This window comes from Poecile atricapillus, chromosome 6, assembly GCF_030490865.1.
Source record: "Poecile atricapillus isolate bPoeAtr1 chromosome 6, bPoeAtr1.hap1, whole genome shotgun sequence".
Lineage (NCBI taxonomy): Eukaryota > Metazoa > Chordata > Aves > Passeriformes > Paridae > Poecile > Poecile atricapillus.
Genome location: NC_081254.1, coordinates 17460863 through 17479578, shown reverse-complemented (window position 1 = coordinate 17479578; position 18716 = coordinate 17460863). Strand labels below are relative to the sequence as shown.

The 18716-nt window shown below is 38.4% G+C and overlaps 1 protein-coding gene across 3 annotated transcripts in view; it reads left to right on the top strand.

The window, feature by feature from the left end:
* The window catches only part of VCL (vinculin), a 58474-nt gene that overhangs the window by 36186 nt on the left and 3572 nt on the right, over nt 1–18716 (top strand). Inside the window, exons 7-20 of one of the 3 annotated variants that reach the window (XM_058841190.1) lie at nt 2019–2109; nt 2893–3040; nt 3864–4017; nt 5038–5213; nt 6201–6391; nt 7702–7901; nt 8395–8523; nt 9539–9688; nt 10265–10373; nt 11355–11657; nt 12224–12348; nt 12659–12844; nt 15745–15954; nt 18087–18290. In XM_058841190.1, coding sequence (XP_058697173.1) covers nt 2019–2109; nt 2893–3040; nt 3864–4017; nt 5038–5213; nt 6201–6391; nt 7702–7901; nt 8395–8523; nt 9539–9688; nt 10265–10373; nt 11355–11657; nt 12224–12348; nt 12659–12844; nt 15745–15954; nt 18087–18290 — 2376 coding nt within the window. Of the gene's footprint in view, nt 1–2015; nt 2110–2892; nt 3041–3863; nt 4018–5037; nt 5214–6200; nt 6392–7701; nt 7902–8394; nt 8524–9538; nt 9689–10264; nt 10374–11354; nt 11658–12223; nt 12349–12658; nt 12845–15744; nt 15955–18086; nt 18291–18716 lie in introns of all 3 variants that reach the window. The other 2 variants (XM_058841189.1, XM_058841188.1) reach the window with 2 other exon arrangements.

Genomic DNA, 18716 nt, shown 5'->3' with positions numbered 1-18716 from the left:
GGTGCTTTAAGAGCAGTTGTCTTGAAACACATAAACTGCTATGCTAGGATTTCACCAGATTTTTTTAAATAAGGAAAGGGGACAGTATTTTTCCAACACGAGTGCAGAGGAACTCAGGATAGCAAGACTCACCCTGTAGAGCAACCCAGTTATGTAACTTCATATGACAGGGCAGATGGATTCTGTTGCTGCTGGGGCAGTGCTGGCAATTACAAAATAATGAGTGCAAAAGCTGAAACACCCATGATCTTGTCCTCAGATATTAGACTTTAGATTTAGAGGCTTGTACATAATTCTGCTGAAACTGCAACTCTGCAGGCAGCTGAGACAACACAAAAGCCTGCGAAAGTAAAAAGGGAGGGACTAAGACAGTTTTCCCAACACTCCTTTTCTCCGCCCACTCCTGTCATCTCATTGACACAGTAAGAAACATCTGTTGCCTTTTAAAATAATCAGTTGGTTCTTTGGTTCAAATTATTTCTGGGTAGACAGGCCTGACCTAGACCACTCATTTCAAACTAAAGTGGTTTCAGCCTGATATAAACAACAGAAAACAGTAACACCTACTTTCATAGGTAGTAAGATTTATATATACATTTGAATATTCAGTGAATATTTGCTTATCTCTTATCATACATTGAATGCACAATTCTTGAGCTATAGAGAAGATGACATGTAAAATAAAGTGCCCATCTCCCATCCCTAGCTGCATATCCTACCTTTTGGAGGTTTTTCCAAACAGGTCCCAACTAAGTTTGGAGACCCGGTTTCTTGATTTGAGACCCAGTCATCCAGGTCTACTTTCGGTGCTCTCTCTCAGGCTGTGTTTGGAGAGCCTTTGAAAATATTCAGCTGCATCACATGACATTTTAGAAACTTGATTGCTGAATTATAACACTTTATGGTTAGCTCACAGACCAACATGCTTGAACAAAAATGCCAGAATATTCAATGTTGTATCTTTAAAACTAAACATGCAGAATGAACAACTCCACAAAAATGTATAATTTCTTTAGTGTAGGCAGGATAGCACATGCTATAGCAAGATACTGATCACTGATGGTGGTAGGCTCCTCTTCAAAAGCACTGGACATGGGCAGTCTGGTTCAGGTGCTGTGTGAGAGCCAGGCTTCTTTATGTCATCTCTATACCAATCATGGGATCTTAGATGCATTTCAAACCATTTCCATGATATGTGTGGTAAAAAGCTATTTTGGCTTCTTACTTAGGTACTTGTCACTGTTTTCACTATCCTTTCATTTATGTAAAATGGAAAACTTGTGGCCTCTAGTGGAGGGGATGGCACATGAACCATGTACAGACTGCAGAAAAATCAGAACTGGGTGGTTGTTGCCTCTGCAGCCAGAGGTGTTGGACAGAAGTGGCATAATAGTGAAAGAAACAGCATCTTTGATGCTTCTGGCAAAGAGTTCAAAGTTTTAAACAATCACATGTAGATATACAAATATCTTTATCTCCAAAGACGTTCAACTCCATATCTGAAACTTTCAGAAATTAGCTGGTAGTCTTATTTTTCTGTAAACAGTAACTATTTGACTTTAAGCAGCAGAACAGGTGAGAAATGCACTTGTGCAGCCTCTTACACTGAAGTAAGTAGTAAAATTCACTGGCCAGTTTCCAGATATGGATACTCCAATTACATCGCAACTCTTCTACGTGCCCTGATATCAAATGGAACTAACTACAAGATGTGTGCTTATTAGAGCTCCAACTTTAGAAATTAAAGCACTAGTAAATAAAGAAATAGAAGAAAACACTAAAACTGCATGCATAATTTTTGCATTTTGAGTGAAATGAAAATGTCTGTTCTAACTGGAAAGAAGCAATTATGACCTGCTGGTTTGAAAATGGGTTTTGAGCTGCTTATATGAATGTGTTTTTTTAAGTAGACTGCTTTATAGAACCTTTGTCAGCTTTCATTGTGTTGATTACTTGTGCTTTGATTTTTTTTGTTTGTTTGTTTTGAGAATCATTTTGCTGGTTTCTCTTTTGTAAAGGACACTGAAGCCATGAAGAGAGCTTTAGCCTTAATAGATTCAAAGATGAATCAGGCAAAAGGTTGGCTGAGAGATCCAAATGCACCTCCAGGTAATATTTAAACACAAACAACAGCATAAAGTATTTTGATTTTTGAAGGTCTTTTGATTTTGAAGGTTTTATTATTTCTGTTGTTTAAGACAAAATGTTCTTTAAGTATTAATAACTCTTGCATTGTGGATCATTCTGAAGGAGCTTGTATTTATTCCTTTCTTTAGATACTGGGAATTGAACAAATTGTGTCTAATGACATAGAAAGCTTTGTTACTTCTCAGCAATCTAAAAGATATGTATTCTGTGGAACATACATGGTCTTAATTTGCATTCCAGCAGTAAACCCAAAAACCTATGAATTGAACAGTACATAATTGCAGCCATAACTAATATTTAAAATCCCTTCTTTTGTATTTTCAAATTTTTATAACTTGAGATTTCCCTAACAGAATCTCTTAAAGTGTTTTTCTTCTACTCTTGACATAAAACTTTTAGTATGAAAATCTGCAATAAATAACTTAATTGCAATCACCTTTACTTATAGAAGGGGTTTGTTTATCTTTGTATGTATCTTTAAAGTAAATAAAACTTGATAGAGGCCTGTTCCATTTGGATGTTGAAAGACCTTACCAGATGGGCTTCCTTTGAAATCAAAGCCAAATGAATACAGTTGTAAAAGTTGGATGCAAATGGTTGTTTTTTGGTGTGTATCTCAATTTTTGATAAATGTACATTCACAATGAACCTAATGCAGTTTTTTGTGACATGATGATATCAGTAGTTTTCCTGTACATGTCAAGGAATGTCTTGTTCACTGTACTGACTGACCCTGTGTCCCAGGGGATGCTGGTGAGCAGGCCATAAGGCAGATCCTTGATGAAGCTGGCAAAGCAGGAGAGCTGTGTGCAGGCAAAGAGCGCAGAGAGATCCTGGGCACGTGCAAAACCCTGGGGCAAATGACTGATCAGCTGGCTGACCTCCGGGCTAGGTAAAGCTCTTACTTGGGATGGACACTTCCCAACTACTATTAAAATGTTTTTTTTCTGCAGTTGTCACTTCATAACCTGTAGAAAAGCAGGCCAGAACTGTATTTTGCCTTTTTTTACTTCAATCTCTCCTTTTCTGATAAGAGTAATATGTTTTAAAAAAAGAAATAATTATATAATTTGATGATCAGAATTGCTCAAGTAGATAATTCTGAATTTGCTTGCTGTCTAACACATAACCTTCCTCCAAACTAGGCAGAAAGGAAATTTAAAACTCTCCTGTTAAGTCTGTTCTCCAAAGAGGATATACTCCAATTACTGTAAGAAACATGGATACTCTACATTTTAGGTGTTTTTTGGGATGTTAGATCACATGTGGTGGTTGTTGTTTCTCTGTCATTGGCACATTCTGCTGAACTTTGTGTAACATGACTGAGGCAGCTAAGACGTTTTATTTTCAAATTTGTTTTTTTTTGATTGACTTGCTGTCCTCACTTAGATGTGGCGAGACTTTAAGGTCCTGCAGGTTCTGACTCTCTGCAGCAGACTGTAAATGAGAAGAAGCCTTGTCCTGGGTATTTTAATGGAACTGTATCCTTAAATATCTTTACTTTTTGACACTTAAAAATGTTTATTCTTCTGAGAATGCTAAATGTCACATTCTGGAATAGGGAAAATATTCACTTAGTTTTTATCTCTTCTTTTCTTCCTCAGTTATTTTTTGGTTTGTTGGTTTGTTGGCAACAGGTTTTGTTGCCTCTTCACTAGAAAATAGATTTTGTCAGTCCTGAGCTGAATCTGTGGTGCTCTTTTTATCTTGGGCAGAGGACAGGGTGCTACACCCATGGCCATGCAGAAAGCCCAGCAGGTGTCCCAGGGTCTGGATTTGCTCACTGCCAAAGTGGAGAACGCAGCCCGCAAGCTGGAGGCCATGACCAACTCTAAGCAGGCAATTGCTAAGAAGATTGATGCTGCTCAGGTACCACTAGTGATGAATAAATACTTCAGAATGTGATTACATTGCTACTGTTAGAGCTGTTATACTGAACTACTGTAGTTTCCAAACAAAACACAGTTATTTTATAGTAAGAACATAGAGGGGATACTTGCTTTAACAAATAAAAATCTTAAATTCAGTAATTTACAGCATATGGTGAGATTGGCTTTACTTAATGATCTGTTTTGGTAAATTACTTGACATTACTAAAAATATCAAGGTTATTAAATTACAATGATTGAACACCCTAAATTTGCATATAAACTAATCTTATTAAAGAAAAGAATAGAAGAGTTTCAGGTTGAACAGATTTATTTGTGGATTAAACGAGAGCCCTTTCTTTGGGCTCTGTTTAGGGAATGGCGTTCAGGATTTAGAACTTCATATGAATGACAGAAGAGAAATTATGTTAATGAAACTACATTTTCTTTCAATTGATCCTTTAATTTTGTTATTCTTAATATTCCTCAGAGGTCAGTCTCTTACCCAGTGATAGTTATGATGGTCAGCAAATAGTGGACCTTCTATATATACTCTTTATCTAAATGTCTGTATGTGTCTATTATCAATATATAAAGATACATTGATTTTTTCATATGTATCAAATGAAATGGTAATGGAACTTTTTAGGAAGAGCTCTATGAAAGTACCACCCTGGGCTCAAGAGCATCTGTTTTCATTTTTTTCTGAAAGTCACATCATCAGTCTCTAAAGGCAGTGATTCAATTTGGCTTCTAAACTATTGTTGGCAAATATTGAGGGGAGAGAGAGTGTAAAATCTTTGGGTAGATTTTATCTAGTTTGACATTTTTTTTACAAACGGGAAAACTGTGAGGCAAATGAATAATGTCATGGTACCTAAAAACCAGAAATTGCTTTTAAGAAGTATTATCTGTGAAATAAAGTTTTGAAAGCTGTGTTGGCATTTCTTTCTCTATAAAAGCACGTATAGAATAAACATTACTTTTTGTCTTCACTTGTACACAACTTCTTTCTATTAAGAATTGGCTTGCAGATCCTAATGCGGGCAGTGAGGGAGAAGAGCATATTCGGGGCATTATGGCAGAAGCAAGGAAAGTTGCAGAACTGTGTGAGGAGCCTAAAGAAAGAGATGATATCCTTCGTTCCTTGGGGGAAATCTCTGCTTTGACAGCCAAGCTGTCAGATCTGCGACGACAGTAAGTATTTGTTTTATCACCATTAATTTATTTGAATGACTTTCATGTGCAGTTCTCAATGCTGAGCTAGATCAGAATATTGATGATTAAAATGAAACCTTTTTAGTTGTTTTGCCTAGTGATTTCTGTCTCACAGCCTAGCTTGCACTAGCTTCCTTAAAAAAAAAAAAGGGCAACCAGAGATGTATTACATAAAAATATATTATTTCTACTGCCTATGGAATATTTGAGAAGGAAACTGAGGCCAAAAGTAAGCTTGTTTGTACTGTCAAAACAAGGTAATGGGAAATATAAGTTTGTTTATGCAGATTGATATCATCACTGGTTTTGGTAAGTAGTTTACTAAATATCAAGGTGGAATATCTACCTCTTCCATTGCTGTCAGTGTTCTAAGCTGTAACTGCAAACTATACAAAAGATAAGGCTTTCAGAAATTATATTTCTGTTCAGTTTTGCAAAGAGGCTGCTTGAAATGGAAGAGGAGAAGCACTTCTTGTACAAACAGTGATCTTCACCTAAGAAGAAGGTTATATTGCACCTATTGCAATATAGCAATAAATACTTCTCTTGCTTCATCAATTAGATGCTTTAATCAAGTTTTTATTGAGCTTTAGCTGCTGTAGGTCTTAATGTGCTACCTTTTGTCAAGTTTATATATAGCCTTTGGTCTGTGGCTGTTTACTCTTCTGCTTGTAAATCTGTATGATTGCAGTTGCTCGTTAGACAGCCATGGAAATGGGAAATCAGTTCTTACACCAGTATTGGCAGTGACAGTACTGTGCCTTCCCCTGCCTCAGTGCTGTGCTGAACATATGTAATGTCCAGGTACCACAGCAGAGAATTGTTCCTCAGTGTCTCAACCCAAGTGTCAAATTCAACCTTATTTTAAAATATCAAGTACCTTTTATTGTATCTTCCTGCTGAATTTGAGATAATCTGTAAATGATCTTTATATGACTACACTCCTTTTCTTTTTTAAATCCTTAGTGGGAAAGGTGACTCTCCTGAGGCCCGTGCTTTGGCTAAGCAAATAGCTACATCACTTCAGAATTTACAGTCCAAAACAAACAGGGCTGTAGCAAATACGAGGCCAGTTAAAGCAGCTGTCCATTTGGAGGGCAAGATTGAACAAGCTCAAAGGTGGATAGACAATCCTACAGTTGCTGATCGGGGAGTAGGTAAGTGCTTCTCTGTGATTTGCCCCCCAGTTTTAGAATCAAACCTGTTACTAATTGTTGTGGTGGAAACTACTGCTCCTGAGGAGCTGAGGATGCATTGAATCATCACTGGTGCAGAGACTTGAAGATTTATAGCTAAGTCCTGACTGCAATCACAGAATTAAGCTGGCCCATGATTCTCTTTGTGTTTTTTCCTAAAGAATGGAAGAATATGTGCTGTAGAGAAGACAAATTTAAGATTGCTACTTGCTTTTTTTATTATGCAAATATTGTATCTCGAATTTGAATTTATACCTACTCCAGCAAATTGAGTAATTAAGTCCTTCAGAGAAGAGAAGAACACTCATAAACCTGACCTAAAAGTATGACTTCTTGTATGGTTTCTGGATTACCTGAGGAGAATGCTAATAGTTAAAGAGAAAAGGGAATCTGATAATCCCAGTATGCTTTCGATGAGCTTATAACTGTGGTTCAGGAATTGCTGGCACTTGCAGGATACTCCTAAGAAAAGTAAATTGAGAATATAAAAGATGGCAGCAGTGCTGAGTGATTCTTGGATAGTCTGATGCTGTGACAACTTCCTAAGTAATTTTAAGCTTGATCACAAACTTGGACTACTTGTGGGTTAGCATTAGTTTAAAATTATTCTTCAGTTGGTCTTTGATGGACTTACTACACTCTTGTAAAAGAATACTGCTATTATATTATTGAAAGAACAGAGAATCACATTCCTGTGAATGAGCAGGAAGCATCTGTAAGTGAATAAAGGAAATTACCCATGCTAAAAATAACTTTTTTTACAGAAAAGTTTTTGACACACTGTGGAGGCTTTGTAAGGTGTTCCCTACCCCTACTGCCCCTTCCAATCCAGACTGCTTGACACTTCTTACTTATGGCTTCTGGAATTGTGGGAGAGGGCATTTGGCTTGTGAAGTTATATTTTCTACTTGTCTTTTCTTCCCCTCTTGGTGCTCATCTTCTAATGTGGGGATGAATTACAGTATTTGGAATTTGCAAGTATTTCTATTGGAGTCAACAGATTAGTTATGCAGAAATACCTGACAGCTGCCATGGTTAATTTTTGTCAGACCACTAGTTAAAAAGGATGTATCTGTAGCCAGAGCTGCTGAATTAGGCAAAAAGAAACTGGAGACAGTTGAGCTCCTCTGTGGTTTTCATCTGTAATTATTCAGTAACAAACTGCACAAGACCTTTTCTACCACCTAGACAAGCGTTGGTAAAAGCCCAGGAATTCCGATGTGTGCGCTCAGCGCTGTTTTGCACGCGGTGTTTGTGCCCTGTCCCCGCAGGCCAGGCAGCCATCCGCGGGCTGGTTGCCGAAGGGCGGCGTTTGGCCAACGTCATGATGGGCCCCTACCGGCAGGACCTGCTGGCCAAGTGTGACCGCGTGGACCAGCTCTCTGCCCAGCTGGCTGATCTGGCTGCCCGAGGGGAGGGCGAGTCCCCCCAGGCCAGGGCCATTGCTGCCCAGCTCCAGGACTCGCTGAAGGTAAGGACCCGCTCTCCTGCAGGCAGGCGCGCGATCCACCAAAGCGCTTCACTCCTCTGAGAGAGCCTCGTGTGCGTGAGGCATCCAAGAAAACGAAAGTGCAGCTACATGTTGGTTTATCTGATGTGTTTATCATGCTGCTTTGTTATCATGCCATAGGGGTTAATTTCAAATGACCGCTTCAGAAGGAAAATTTGAGTCTTTCTTAAAACAAAATGGTATGCTAGCATTGCAAATTTGAGGGGCAAGGTCTCAAACCATGCTGTTGATAACTTCTAATGCTGCTTCAAGGAGCGGTATGTAAGCTTTGTATATTTTGGATTATGTAAAAGGTCATTAATTGGTCATACTTTTAAGGTAATTTTATCTTAATGTCTGCTATTTTTTTGGGAAGAATTGGCATTTTTTTTGAAAGAGAAGGTTTTATGGGATTTGAACCCTTACAAATTTGTATCCCTCTATCATATGCTAATAATTTTCTACTTTTTTAAAGGATCTTAAAACACGAATGCAAGAAGCAATGACCCAGGAAGTTTCTGATGTTTTTAGTGATACCACAACTCCTATTAAATTGTTAGCAGTAGCAGCCACTGCTCCCTCTGATGCTCCCAACAGAGACGAGGCAAGTATACCCAGGTGGTCTTTTCTTTCAATGTAAAGCTTCAGTTATTGTTTAATTTTATCTGAATTGGTATTTTGAAAAATAAATCAGTGTTCTGAAAAATTAATTGGTATTTTTTTCTCAAATTTTGATACATGCTTATTAATTCTGACAACATAATGATTACTGTGCAAACCTCTCCAGACTTCTGGAGACTGTGAATTTATAACCCTGGAAACAGTGTTATCCCTGACTTCAGCAAATGGCAAAAATTTCTCCTTATGTTGTTGGAAACACATTGCAATCAGCGGGCTACAAAATTCTTGTGCAAAAATCCCTAACACACTAGTTGGTGGATTTTTATGTCTCAGCATTACATAAGCTGACTACAATAGTCAAATTCATGCCAGAATTAATCAACAGATTAAACCTGTTCTCTTGCGGGATATTGTTTCCTGTACTTGAAGGCCACTGGCTGCACATGAAGTACCTGAAATGCAGTGTCGGGCAGTTCTGTTGGGCTGTTTTGGCTTTTGCTACTTGACCAAAATAATTCCAAAGGCCTTGGAGAATTCAGCTTTATGGCAGGATAGCTTTTTGTCCAAGTATTCTGTTTCTTGAATATCTAAGGACTGTAAAAGGAAGGAATTTTTTTCAAGTGTCAGTTTTTAACCCCTTTATTTATCTTTCAGATATAGTATGGGTTTGAAGATGAATCTTTGAGCTAAAATAATTTCAACAGAGTATTTCTTGCAGCAGTAGTCATCAGGAATTACTGAACTTCATACCTTGAAACTATAAAGTGTATATACATCTCCTTAGTTGTCCCATCAACTTAGTAAAGAAGCAAGTCTGATAGTGTAATGATTAAAAAACCCAAATGCCTTCAAATCTTTTGTGTCCTTTTGCATCCTCTCAGGATGAGTTGTTAAGTGGGGATGTTATGAAGGTGTCCCTGACACATTGAAGAAATTGTGTGTTCTGTTATGGAGGTTAGGGCTTTTTAATTTTTTTTTTTTTCTCTTCTGACAACTAGGTGTTTGATGAAAGAGCAGCAAACTTTGAAAACCACGCTGCTAAACTGGGAGCTACAGCAGAAAAAGCAGCTGCAGTTGGAACTGCCAATAAAACTACTGTGGAGGGCATTCAGGCAACCGTGAAATCAGCAAGGGAACTCACCCCACAGGTGCTTGCTGGGTTTAAAGGGCTGGGGATAACTTCTGGGGAATTTTCCTTATGTTTCTGTTCTCAAAGAAAGTTGTTAATACCAACAGGGAACATAGTGCCGACACTCTCAGAAGGGGACTGGCAAATATTTTAATGTATGATACTAAGTAGAACAAAATGGTCAAATGACATGTTTTTTTCTTCAACTCTTGGACAAAAATAACTGTGATTTATACTTGAAACAAAATTATTTTAACGCTTAATAAAATATGTAAGTGGAGAAAATACTCCTTTTTTTTTCCCCAAAATAAACTTTTATCTAAATGTTGGTAATAAGTGTAATAAGTATTGTAATTTAGTGCTTTGAAGAGTTGTTTATAAGATAATTCGGTATGTAATTGAAGTTCCAGCTGAATTGTGCCAGCTAATTTCAGAAGTATGGTAGAGTTTCAAGGAGCTAGATGTTGCACTGGAATTAGTGAACTAAGTTTTCAAATGTGGAGCTACACATCCAATCCTGAAAAAACAAATGCATTTTCAAGAATGTGTGTAACATTGATGTGTACTGATAATTAAAAGTGTCTTCTGTTGGCAGGTAGTATCAGCAGCTCGTATCCTCCTGAGAAATCCTGGAAATCAAGCTGCTTATGAACATTTTGAGACCATGAAAAACCAATGGATTGATAATGTAGAAAAAATGACAGGTAAAGTAGGAGTTTTTGTTGAAGATCCTACCTGTGGCACACTAGCCTGTACAGATTTTTCTCCATGCTGTTTGGATTGATGAAACATGCAAAGAGTAATGACTGATTAAAAATAAAGAGAAGTGGGAATGTGCTCTCTGACTCCAGGAATATGTATATGTTACAGGATATACAAAATAGCTGGCTTCTTATCTATTAATACTGAGCTTAGAGGAGCAAATCCTACTTTAGTTCTTTTTTTGAGAAAATCAGAATACCATCATTTTTATTTTCAATTTGCAGTTGCTATTCTAGCAGCATCACTGTGGCAACTTGAGGTTTTCTTCTGTATAATCTTGGCACGTTGAAATAGGACAGATAATTAAGTGAAGGAAAGAAAACATGTTCAAATACTGTAACAGCTAGATGAACATAGAGTAAGACTAAGCTACTGATCCTGCTGAGGCACTGAAATGTTTCAGTCCTTCCCAAGTACAGATCCTTTGCAGTGACCTGCTGAGCAGCTGACTCTGTGCTATCTCCTCCTTCATCCCAGTAATTATATCCTGGGTATTTTAAATCTCACTGCCTTGGCACTATGAATCACCCTATGTAAAAAGCACAGCCAGAGGGATATTTCCTTTGGAATGGATCGGAGAGTACAAAAAGTACTGAATATGCTTAAAGAAATTTGGTGTGAAGAAAGAATCTCCTGCTGCATATACTGTATAAGCCAGTTCTTAACTGAAACAACATTCCATCGTAGAGGAGTAAGAGCTTGGGGTGTTGTTAACAAGCTTCACCACGGTAACTGTCTCAGAGGTACAACAGAATCAGAAGTTAAACTGCAGTAGTACTTTGGTCTGATTTCCATGCCCCCTTCTGCTCTTCCCCACTACCCAGTTTTAAAATACTTTTCTGGTTTTGAACAATCTCCAGAATACCAACTATCCCTTTCTACAGATGAAACTAGAATATTAATGTATTTAACTTTTATTCTAGGGTTGGTGGATGAAGCCATTGATACTAAATCTCTGTTGGATGCATCAGAAGAGGCCATTAAGAAGGACCTGGATAAATGTAAAGTTGCAATGGCCAACATGCAACCTCAGATGTTGGTAGCTGGTGCCACCAGCATTGCCAGACGAGCAAACCGCATCCTGCTGGTTGCAAAACGGGAGGTGGAAAATTCCGAAGATCCTAAATTTCGGGAGGCTGTTAAAGCAGCCTCTGATGAGCTGAGCAAAACTATATCACCCATGGTAATGGATGCTAAAGCTGTGGCAGGCAACATTTCTGATCCTGGTAAGGATTCAGCTAATTTTAAATGTGCCTTTTATTGACTGGAGATGATGGGAAGCAGTGCTCATTTATTCTTATACAGCTGTGTATCTCCTTTTATGTAAATATGGTGCACACTTACATCTCAGAATGATGAAATCAAGCTCACACCATTAACTGCTGCATCCTGCTGTTCTAAAATGCAATCAAAGGCCTTTGACATATTCAAGGGAAAAGGATTCGACATTCTAGTATGATATGTGATTTCATCTTCTTAATTAGAAGCACTTGTTACTAGTTTTAAGTAATACTTCTTTATATTAAAAAAATATTATGTAGGGTTTTTTTATTCTAAAAGTTGTTCAGGGCTTTGGCTATTGATAGTGATTATTACTCAGCCAAGGCTTTATTGTATGCATGTTGCATATGACACTGTGTTGAATGTTTTTCAAACATGCAAGTCTGCTGTAAACAATTTGGTAGTTTTTAAACGCACATATAAGTGTACTCAGCACAGTACATTATAAAAGTATAAATATTACCAAGTCCTGTTAAATTGGTATTGAAGTGGTAATGGAGTTTTTGTTCAGCTTTGCAGAAGAGTTTCTTGGATTCTGGATACAAAATTCTGGGAGCTGTGGCCAAAGTCAGAGAAGCCTTCCAGCCTCAGGAACCAGATTTTCCTCCTCCTCCTCCTGACCTTGAGCACCTTCATGTAAGTGTAGGTAGTTTGTAATAAAGCACGCAGTTGTCATTGACATGTGGATTATACTGAAATTACTTCAGTATATTACCATTTCTTAGAAATAGTAGGTATTGTCTGGCCAGCCATGCATACAAGTAGCCTCAAGTCTAATAAAATACCAATCCAGTATTCAAAAGGAAAGATGAAAACGGTGTTTTCTTTAACAGGAAGCACTTGAAAAACTGGAAAAAGACCTGAGGTCATGTCTTGCCATGAGACCATCGTTTACTCAATCTTTGCTCTATTTCATTGCACTCAATAAGATGCTTACCTTCCTTAGCTGACTGACGAGCTCGCTCCTCCAAAACCACCGCTGCCAGAGGGCGAGGTTCCCCCACCCAGACCACCACCACCTGAAGAAAAGGACGAAGAGTTCCCAGAGCAAAAGGCAGGAGAAGCAATCAATCAGCCCATGATGATGGCTGCTAGACAGTTGCATGATGAAGCCCGGAAATGGTCTAGCAAGGTAAGAAATTGTTGTAAGTGTTTTGTGCTAAAATGATTCTCTTTTATTTTCAGGATCAATGTGTTTCATCTTATGACAGTGTCTTTCACAGACTAAATAGTAGAAGCACTGCTGTAGGAGGAATTAGAAACCCTTTCAAAATCAGAGTGAATAATATTTAATAAGATCAGGGTCAACAATACTTAGACTTCCTAGACTGCTTTATTAACATACCCCTGGGAACACAAATATGCTCTGTGTGCTAAGCTGTTTGTGATCCTTGGTGCTGGTATTGCCTAGAGAGTCACTAATACTTAGGCTTGTGCAGGCTGACAAACTGATTGTTATATTCAAGTGACTTTGAAAAGTCTGTATGGAAAAGTCCATATGGGTGTTGCAAATGCCAGCTGCAGGAATCATCACCTGGTTTGTCTTAATTCTGGAAGAAGCTGCAAGGTACTTCACAGTTAATCTGATGCATTTATGATGAGAAAAATGACCACATATAGATGTCCTGCTCTCATTCTTTTTTTTTGGAGCGAGTCCCATTTGCTATTAAGGCTGAAATCTTGAATTTCCTTCCCATTTCAGTGCTATGATGAAGAAGTGTGAATTTGTCGGTCTCATAAACGCTAATATCACTTTGTTTTGCTTTTCTCTCTTCTTCCTCCTTCCCCCAAGAGCTAAATTTTTTCCTCTGGCAGAATCCAAGTGCTGAGTAAGAACTTCAGAGATTTAGGCTTCTGCGATATAAATTTAAGAGTCAGAATTTGGCTTTTATAATCTTACCCATTCTCTGCACTAAATTAGGTGGTGAGTAAGGAGATAAACTTGAATAGCTTACAGAATCAACTTCAGTGCTTTGGGCTAAAGGAACATCTGTTTTGGAAGCACAGATAAAATACAAAAGAAGTTTCTGAAAATCTGTTTGGGTGTCTCTTATCCAAAATCCAAAGCTCTATTTCCCCCATACTTCTGGATATACCAAACACATTTTTATATTACTAACGGGACAGTCCTGGAATGTATTGATGATCTCAGAAGGTAATTTTGAGGCTAAAAGCCTTAAAATTACGGTTTCCTAAAAGTGTTTTGATGTTGGAATCCAAGAACTGATAACAATACGGAGTAGGTAATAAAATGCTTTTACCATATGCACACTATATGCCTTCTAAATTAAATAGTGCAAAGTCAAGCAGCAGACTTTAAAACTCCTTGCTTATGATTATGAAGCTCAGTGACTTTAGATTATAAAACACTGCATTCATTGCTGTATCTTGAATTTGAGACTAGCAAATCAGTAAGTTAGCCAATTGTCCTTCTAATTATTTTTTAGCAGTATCATTTTAGCAATAGGAGCTGAGTTATTCTCACAGTCTGTTTTGGGGAAAGAAGTTTTAAAAACACTTCTGTAGTCTCTGAACTCACCTGTTTGGTTGGAAGAGGGGTTGACTGACAGTGCTACTGAGGAATATGGGCTGGAAAAACAGAACTATTAGTCTTGCTTATATGAAATCCCAACAGACTGTGTCAGCTGTCTTTTGCCTTTTTGGTGATGACTTTAGTCTACTGGTACTTCACCTGTAGTAAAGTGGGAGTGGTGGGTGAACAAATATTTAGACTTAAAAAAATTCTGACAACCTTGTTCATTCCTCTAAAAATGAAATGTTGTGGTTTGTCCTTCTTTACAAAAGCTGCTCTTCACTGAGTGGCTTCTCAGCTTTTGTGTACTCCATTTTTCTCATGGAACACCAGCTGAACAATGTCCATTGGTTTAGTTTCCCTGGCTTCCCCCTCATTTGGATATATCAGAAAATGAAGGATATTTAGATACTTTTCATTAAGACTTAAATAAAAGCTGCCTTTGAAGGTGAGTTGATTTGGCCTTACAAGTGTTAGAACTTTCAAAATTCTTGTATATTGTTGTTGACAAAGATGGGGATTTTTTTCTATAAAAGGCAGGCTGTATCTTAAGCACAACACAGTTGCAAATGCACAGTTTTTGGTAAGAGTACTTTTATCACACTTGGCTTTAGTTGAAGAAATACAGTTAGTAAACTGGTAGACAATTTTTGTATTGAAATATTGCTGTCTTATTAATGCCTATATTGTTATACCTCTTACCTCTTCCTTGAGAACTTCTCTAACATAATTTATTTGTTTGAACCCTCTTTCTTTTTCTTTTTTTAAGGTAATGGATACAACATTATCATGGCAAAACAGTATCATATGCTTCATAATCCTCTTTTTTAATTAATTCCATTTCAGTCTTCCTTAAGAACTGTAATATTCACAGTATTCATGGCATTCAACATCACCTCTTCTTTTTCCAGCCCTGTGTTGCTCTTTTACATGTTCTATGTGGTACCTCAGTACTGGTTTCTACAGTGTCTTCCATCCCATCCATTTTTTTCACTCTACAGCAAGCAGTGTCAGTGGCTTTTCTGTGCTCCTGCTGCTATCTGCTCTTATCACACATATGATTGGGCTTCCATACAAAGCTTTGTATCTGCACAAATACCACAGTCATCAGCTGCTGTGCTGCTTCTGTGCAGTCAGAACGGCTTCCATTGTGACAGAAAAGCCATTCATTTCATTGTTAACCTGCCACTAAAATGTTCTGTGGGTCAGCCTCTGTCTGCAGAAGCTGAATGCTCAGATGGAAAATGTTGCTGCATATTTGAATTGTAACTTCTTACTACTTTTGGTAACTTTGGTTCACAGGTGAACTATTTGTTTCTTTTTGCTAATCTATATTCCTTCCCCTCCTCCTCTTGACCTAATAGACCTGCCTTGTCAGATCTTGAGAGGCCAAGAGGGTGTTTTGGTCACTAAAACTGCTCAGTTTGTGCTCTTCTACCAAATTCTGCTTCTTGTACTAACTGTCCCCTGTTTCTCCACCCTTGCTGCCACCTGCAAAGCCTGATGTGACTGTGATTAATGAAGCGGCTGAGGCTGGTGTAGATATAGATGAGGAGGATGATGCAGATGTTGAATTCACTCTCCCCTATGACACTGAAGATGATTACGAGCCTGAGCTGCTGTTAATGCCATCCAATCAGCCCGTTAACCAGCCCATTCTGGCTGCTGCTCAGTCTCTACATCGGGAAGCAACCAAGTGGTCTAGTAAGGTACTCCTGAGTCCCCGGGGACTGATCCGCGTGCATCCGGCCACTTGGAACGCTGACACATTTGCATCACTCTTGATCCCTGCTGGGCCCCGCCATCCTGAATGAATAAGTGTGTCTGCACTTCATTTTAAGGACTGAGAGTGGTTTCACGAGTTTGCTAGATCTGTTTGTCAGTGCCGGATTGAAGCTTGATTGGGGTCACTTATTAATATTCAAAGACTTCCTCTCCCTTTGCATCTGCCTGTCTTCTTTGTTATGGCAGTTTTTAAATTGTAATAGGGATTGTCTTCCTCCCCTTTGGTTCCTTTGTCCAATCATGTGGGCTACCTGGGAAGCCATGGTTAATGGTTTCCTAATGACTTCCGGATACAGCTGAGTTACAGAATTCAAGAAGTCATTTAAGGTGTCTATTGTGCTTGGCCTCAATTGATGCCGCCAATTAACATCCCTTCCAACAAGGAATGGCTTTGTACGGCAGTGTTTATGGAAGAGACTGCCTGACTGCTGGCTTGCACTGGGCTGTATTGCAAATGCTGGTCTTGAGAGAATTCTTTTCTGAAGAAGCTGCACTGAATGCTGGTAGCTGCTGAATTGAGATCCTGTCTATATGAAACCAGTGGAAATCTAACGAGGTTCAGACATTCACAAATAGCCTGTCTTCTGTCTAAGCACAAATGTTTGCAAGACTGAGCACTTTTCATAGCATGCTGCAAAAAATAAGGTTGGTGTCCCATAACAAACAAAAGTTAGGGGAGTGTGCATATATATGTGTGTGTGTATACTTATGTAGATAGTTATACTAAACCATTTTAATAAAAAGGGCTTTAAAAATGTTCTTGTCCTTTTCAGATTCTGGTGCTTGGATAACTTGTTAGACACTGATCCTTCTACGTGAAAACATGGAAAAGCTTTGTGTTATGTCATTTATATCCTAACTGGTTATAGTAGCAAGCTGTTTAGCTAATAGGTCACGGTAATGAATAGTTCAGCTGTTTGGGTCACTGTATCTGTAAAATGCCTGGGATATCTTGAACTTGCTCATAGTGAGTCACAGAAGTGTGTGCATAGGGTAGAGGATACCTTGGCTCAGCTGGGTTCTCACTGTTGTACTCTCTGCTCTGAACCTCATTGGTCATTGTCTGTGGGATTATTCCAGGGAAAGTGTGTGCTAATACTTAAACTTACTCTGCTACTATTTCATCCACACAACAGAAATGCTTCAAAGCACTAAAGAGTTCTCTTTTGACTAACAACTTTCTATGAAAGGGAATAAGATAAATATACTAAACATACTGACAGACTACTAACAATCAATCAGCTAGGTCTGCTTTCCCTTGCACTAGGTTTCTCTTTGGAACAGTGTATAAGAAATGGGTTTGCCTCGGTCACAATTAATTCACATATCAAATATTTCTCAGATGTATTTCTGTGAATGTAAATTTTGATGTACAAGAAATCTTGATTTTAATATAAAAAATATCACTAAGTTATCTTTTGATAATCCATGTTTTCTCCTGGAGGCTTTCTTTTAAAGGGAGAGATCATATCAAAAAAGATTTATTTTCAAGGAATAACTTTTAAAAAAGTAAAAGTTGCATCTCACTTCCACATTATCGGTGACAAAAGTTTTATGTCAGATTCTCTTCCATTTATCCTTTAGCATTATTAGCAGCATAGCTGGTGCTTTAACAACTTCAGTTTCAGATGCCACTGAAAATTTCATGCTCAACTGTTATGACTACAACTGGTTTAACAGGTTGTTTAGCACATTTTTTTAAACTTTAAAAGAACTCTTTTTTTTGGGGAAAATCTGGAATTTTGAATGCTAATAACATGCTTTATCCTAAAATCTAGTCATTAGAGCAGTAACTCATTCCATGGACAAACTAACATTTTACAACTTCTTTTTCAGTTTTGAGGTGAGCTTTTTTCCCCCGAGTGTTAAGAAAAAAAAAAGTCAGAAACATGTAGTTAGTACAGATCTTCCCTGTTCCTTGAAGAAACCTCTTCTGTGTTCACAAGTGGTCCTTCCATCCTTAACTTCTTTGAGTGTTTCTACCCAAGCGTGCAGTGCCGCTGAGCGTGCCTTGCCAGCGCGCTGGCAGCAGCAGTGACCGTGTTGTTCCGTGCAGGGCAACGACATCATCGCGGCGGCGAAGCGCATGGCGCTGCTCATGGCCGAGATGTCGCGCCTGGTCAGGGGAGGCAGCGGCAACAAGCGCGCCCTCATCCAGTGCGCCAAGGACATCGCCAAGGCGTCCGACGAGGTCACCCGGCTCGCCAAGGAGGTGGCAAAGCAGTGCACGGACAAGCGCATCAGGACAAACCTCCTGCAGGTAACGAGGGAACCGGGAATGCCTCAAACGCTGCTTTTGCTGCGCCTCTCTCAGTGGGAGCGAGCACAGGAGTTGTGCCAGTAAATCATGGGTATCTTCCCTTGGCTTGTAAAGTTTCGTCAAGGCCTGGGAATATATATGTGTATATTTACAATATATATATTTATATATATATTTATGTCAATGTATATTCTGTCAAGTTAGAATCTTTTTAAAGAAAGAACTTTAGAAAAAATACTGTGCTACAAATACTGACCTGTCCTAAGTCTGCATTGTTTTGTATTTCATTCACTCATTCCTTTGCATCAAAGAACAGTACCAGAAATGCAATAATTCAGAGTTTTTTCAGTCTCAGACATATATATATATATATATATATATATATATATATATATATGTATCATGCTATTCCTAACCAAGCAGACA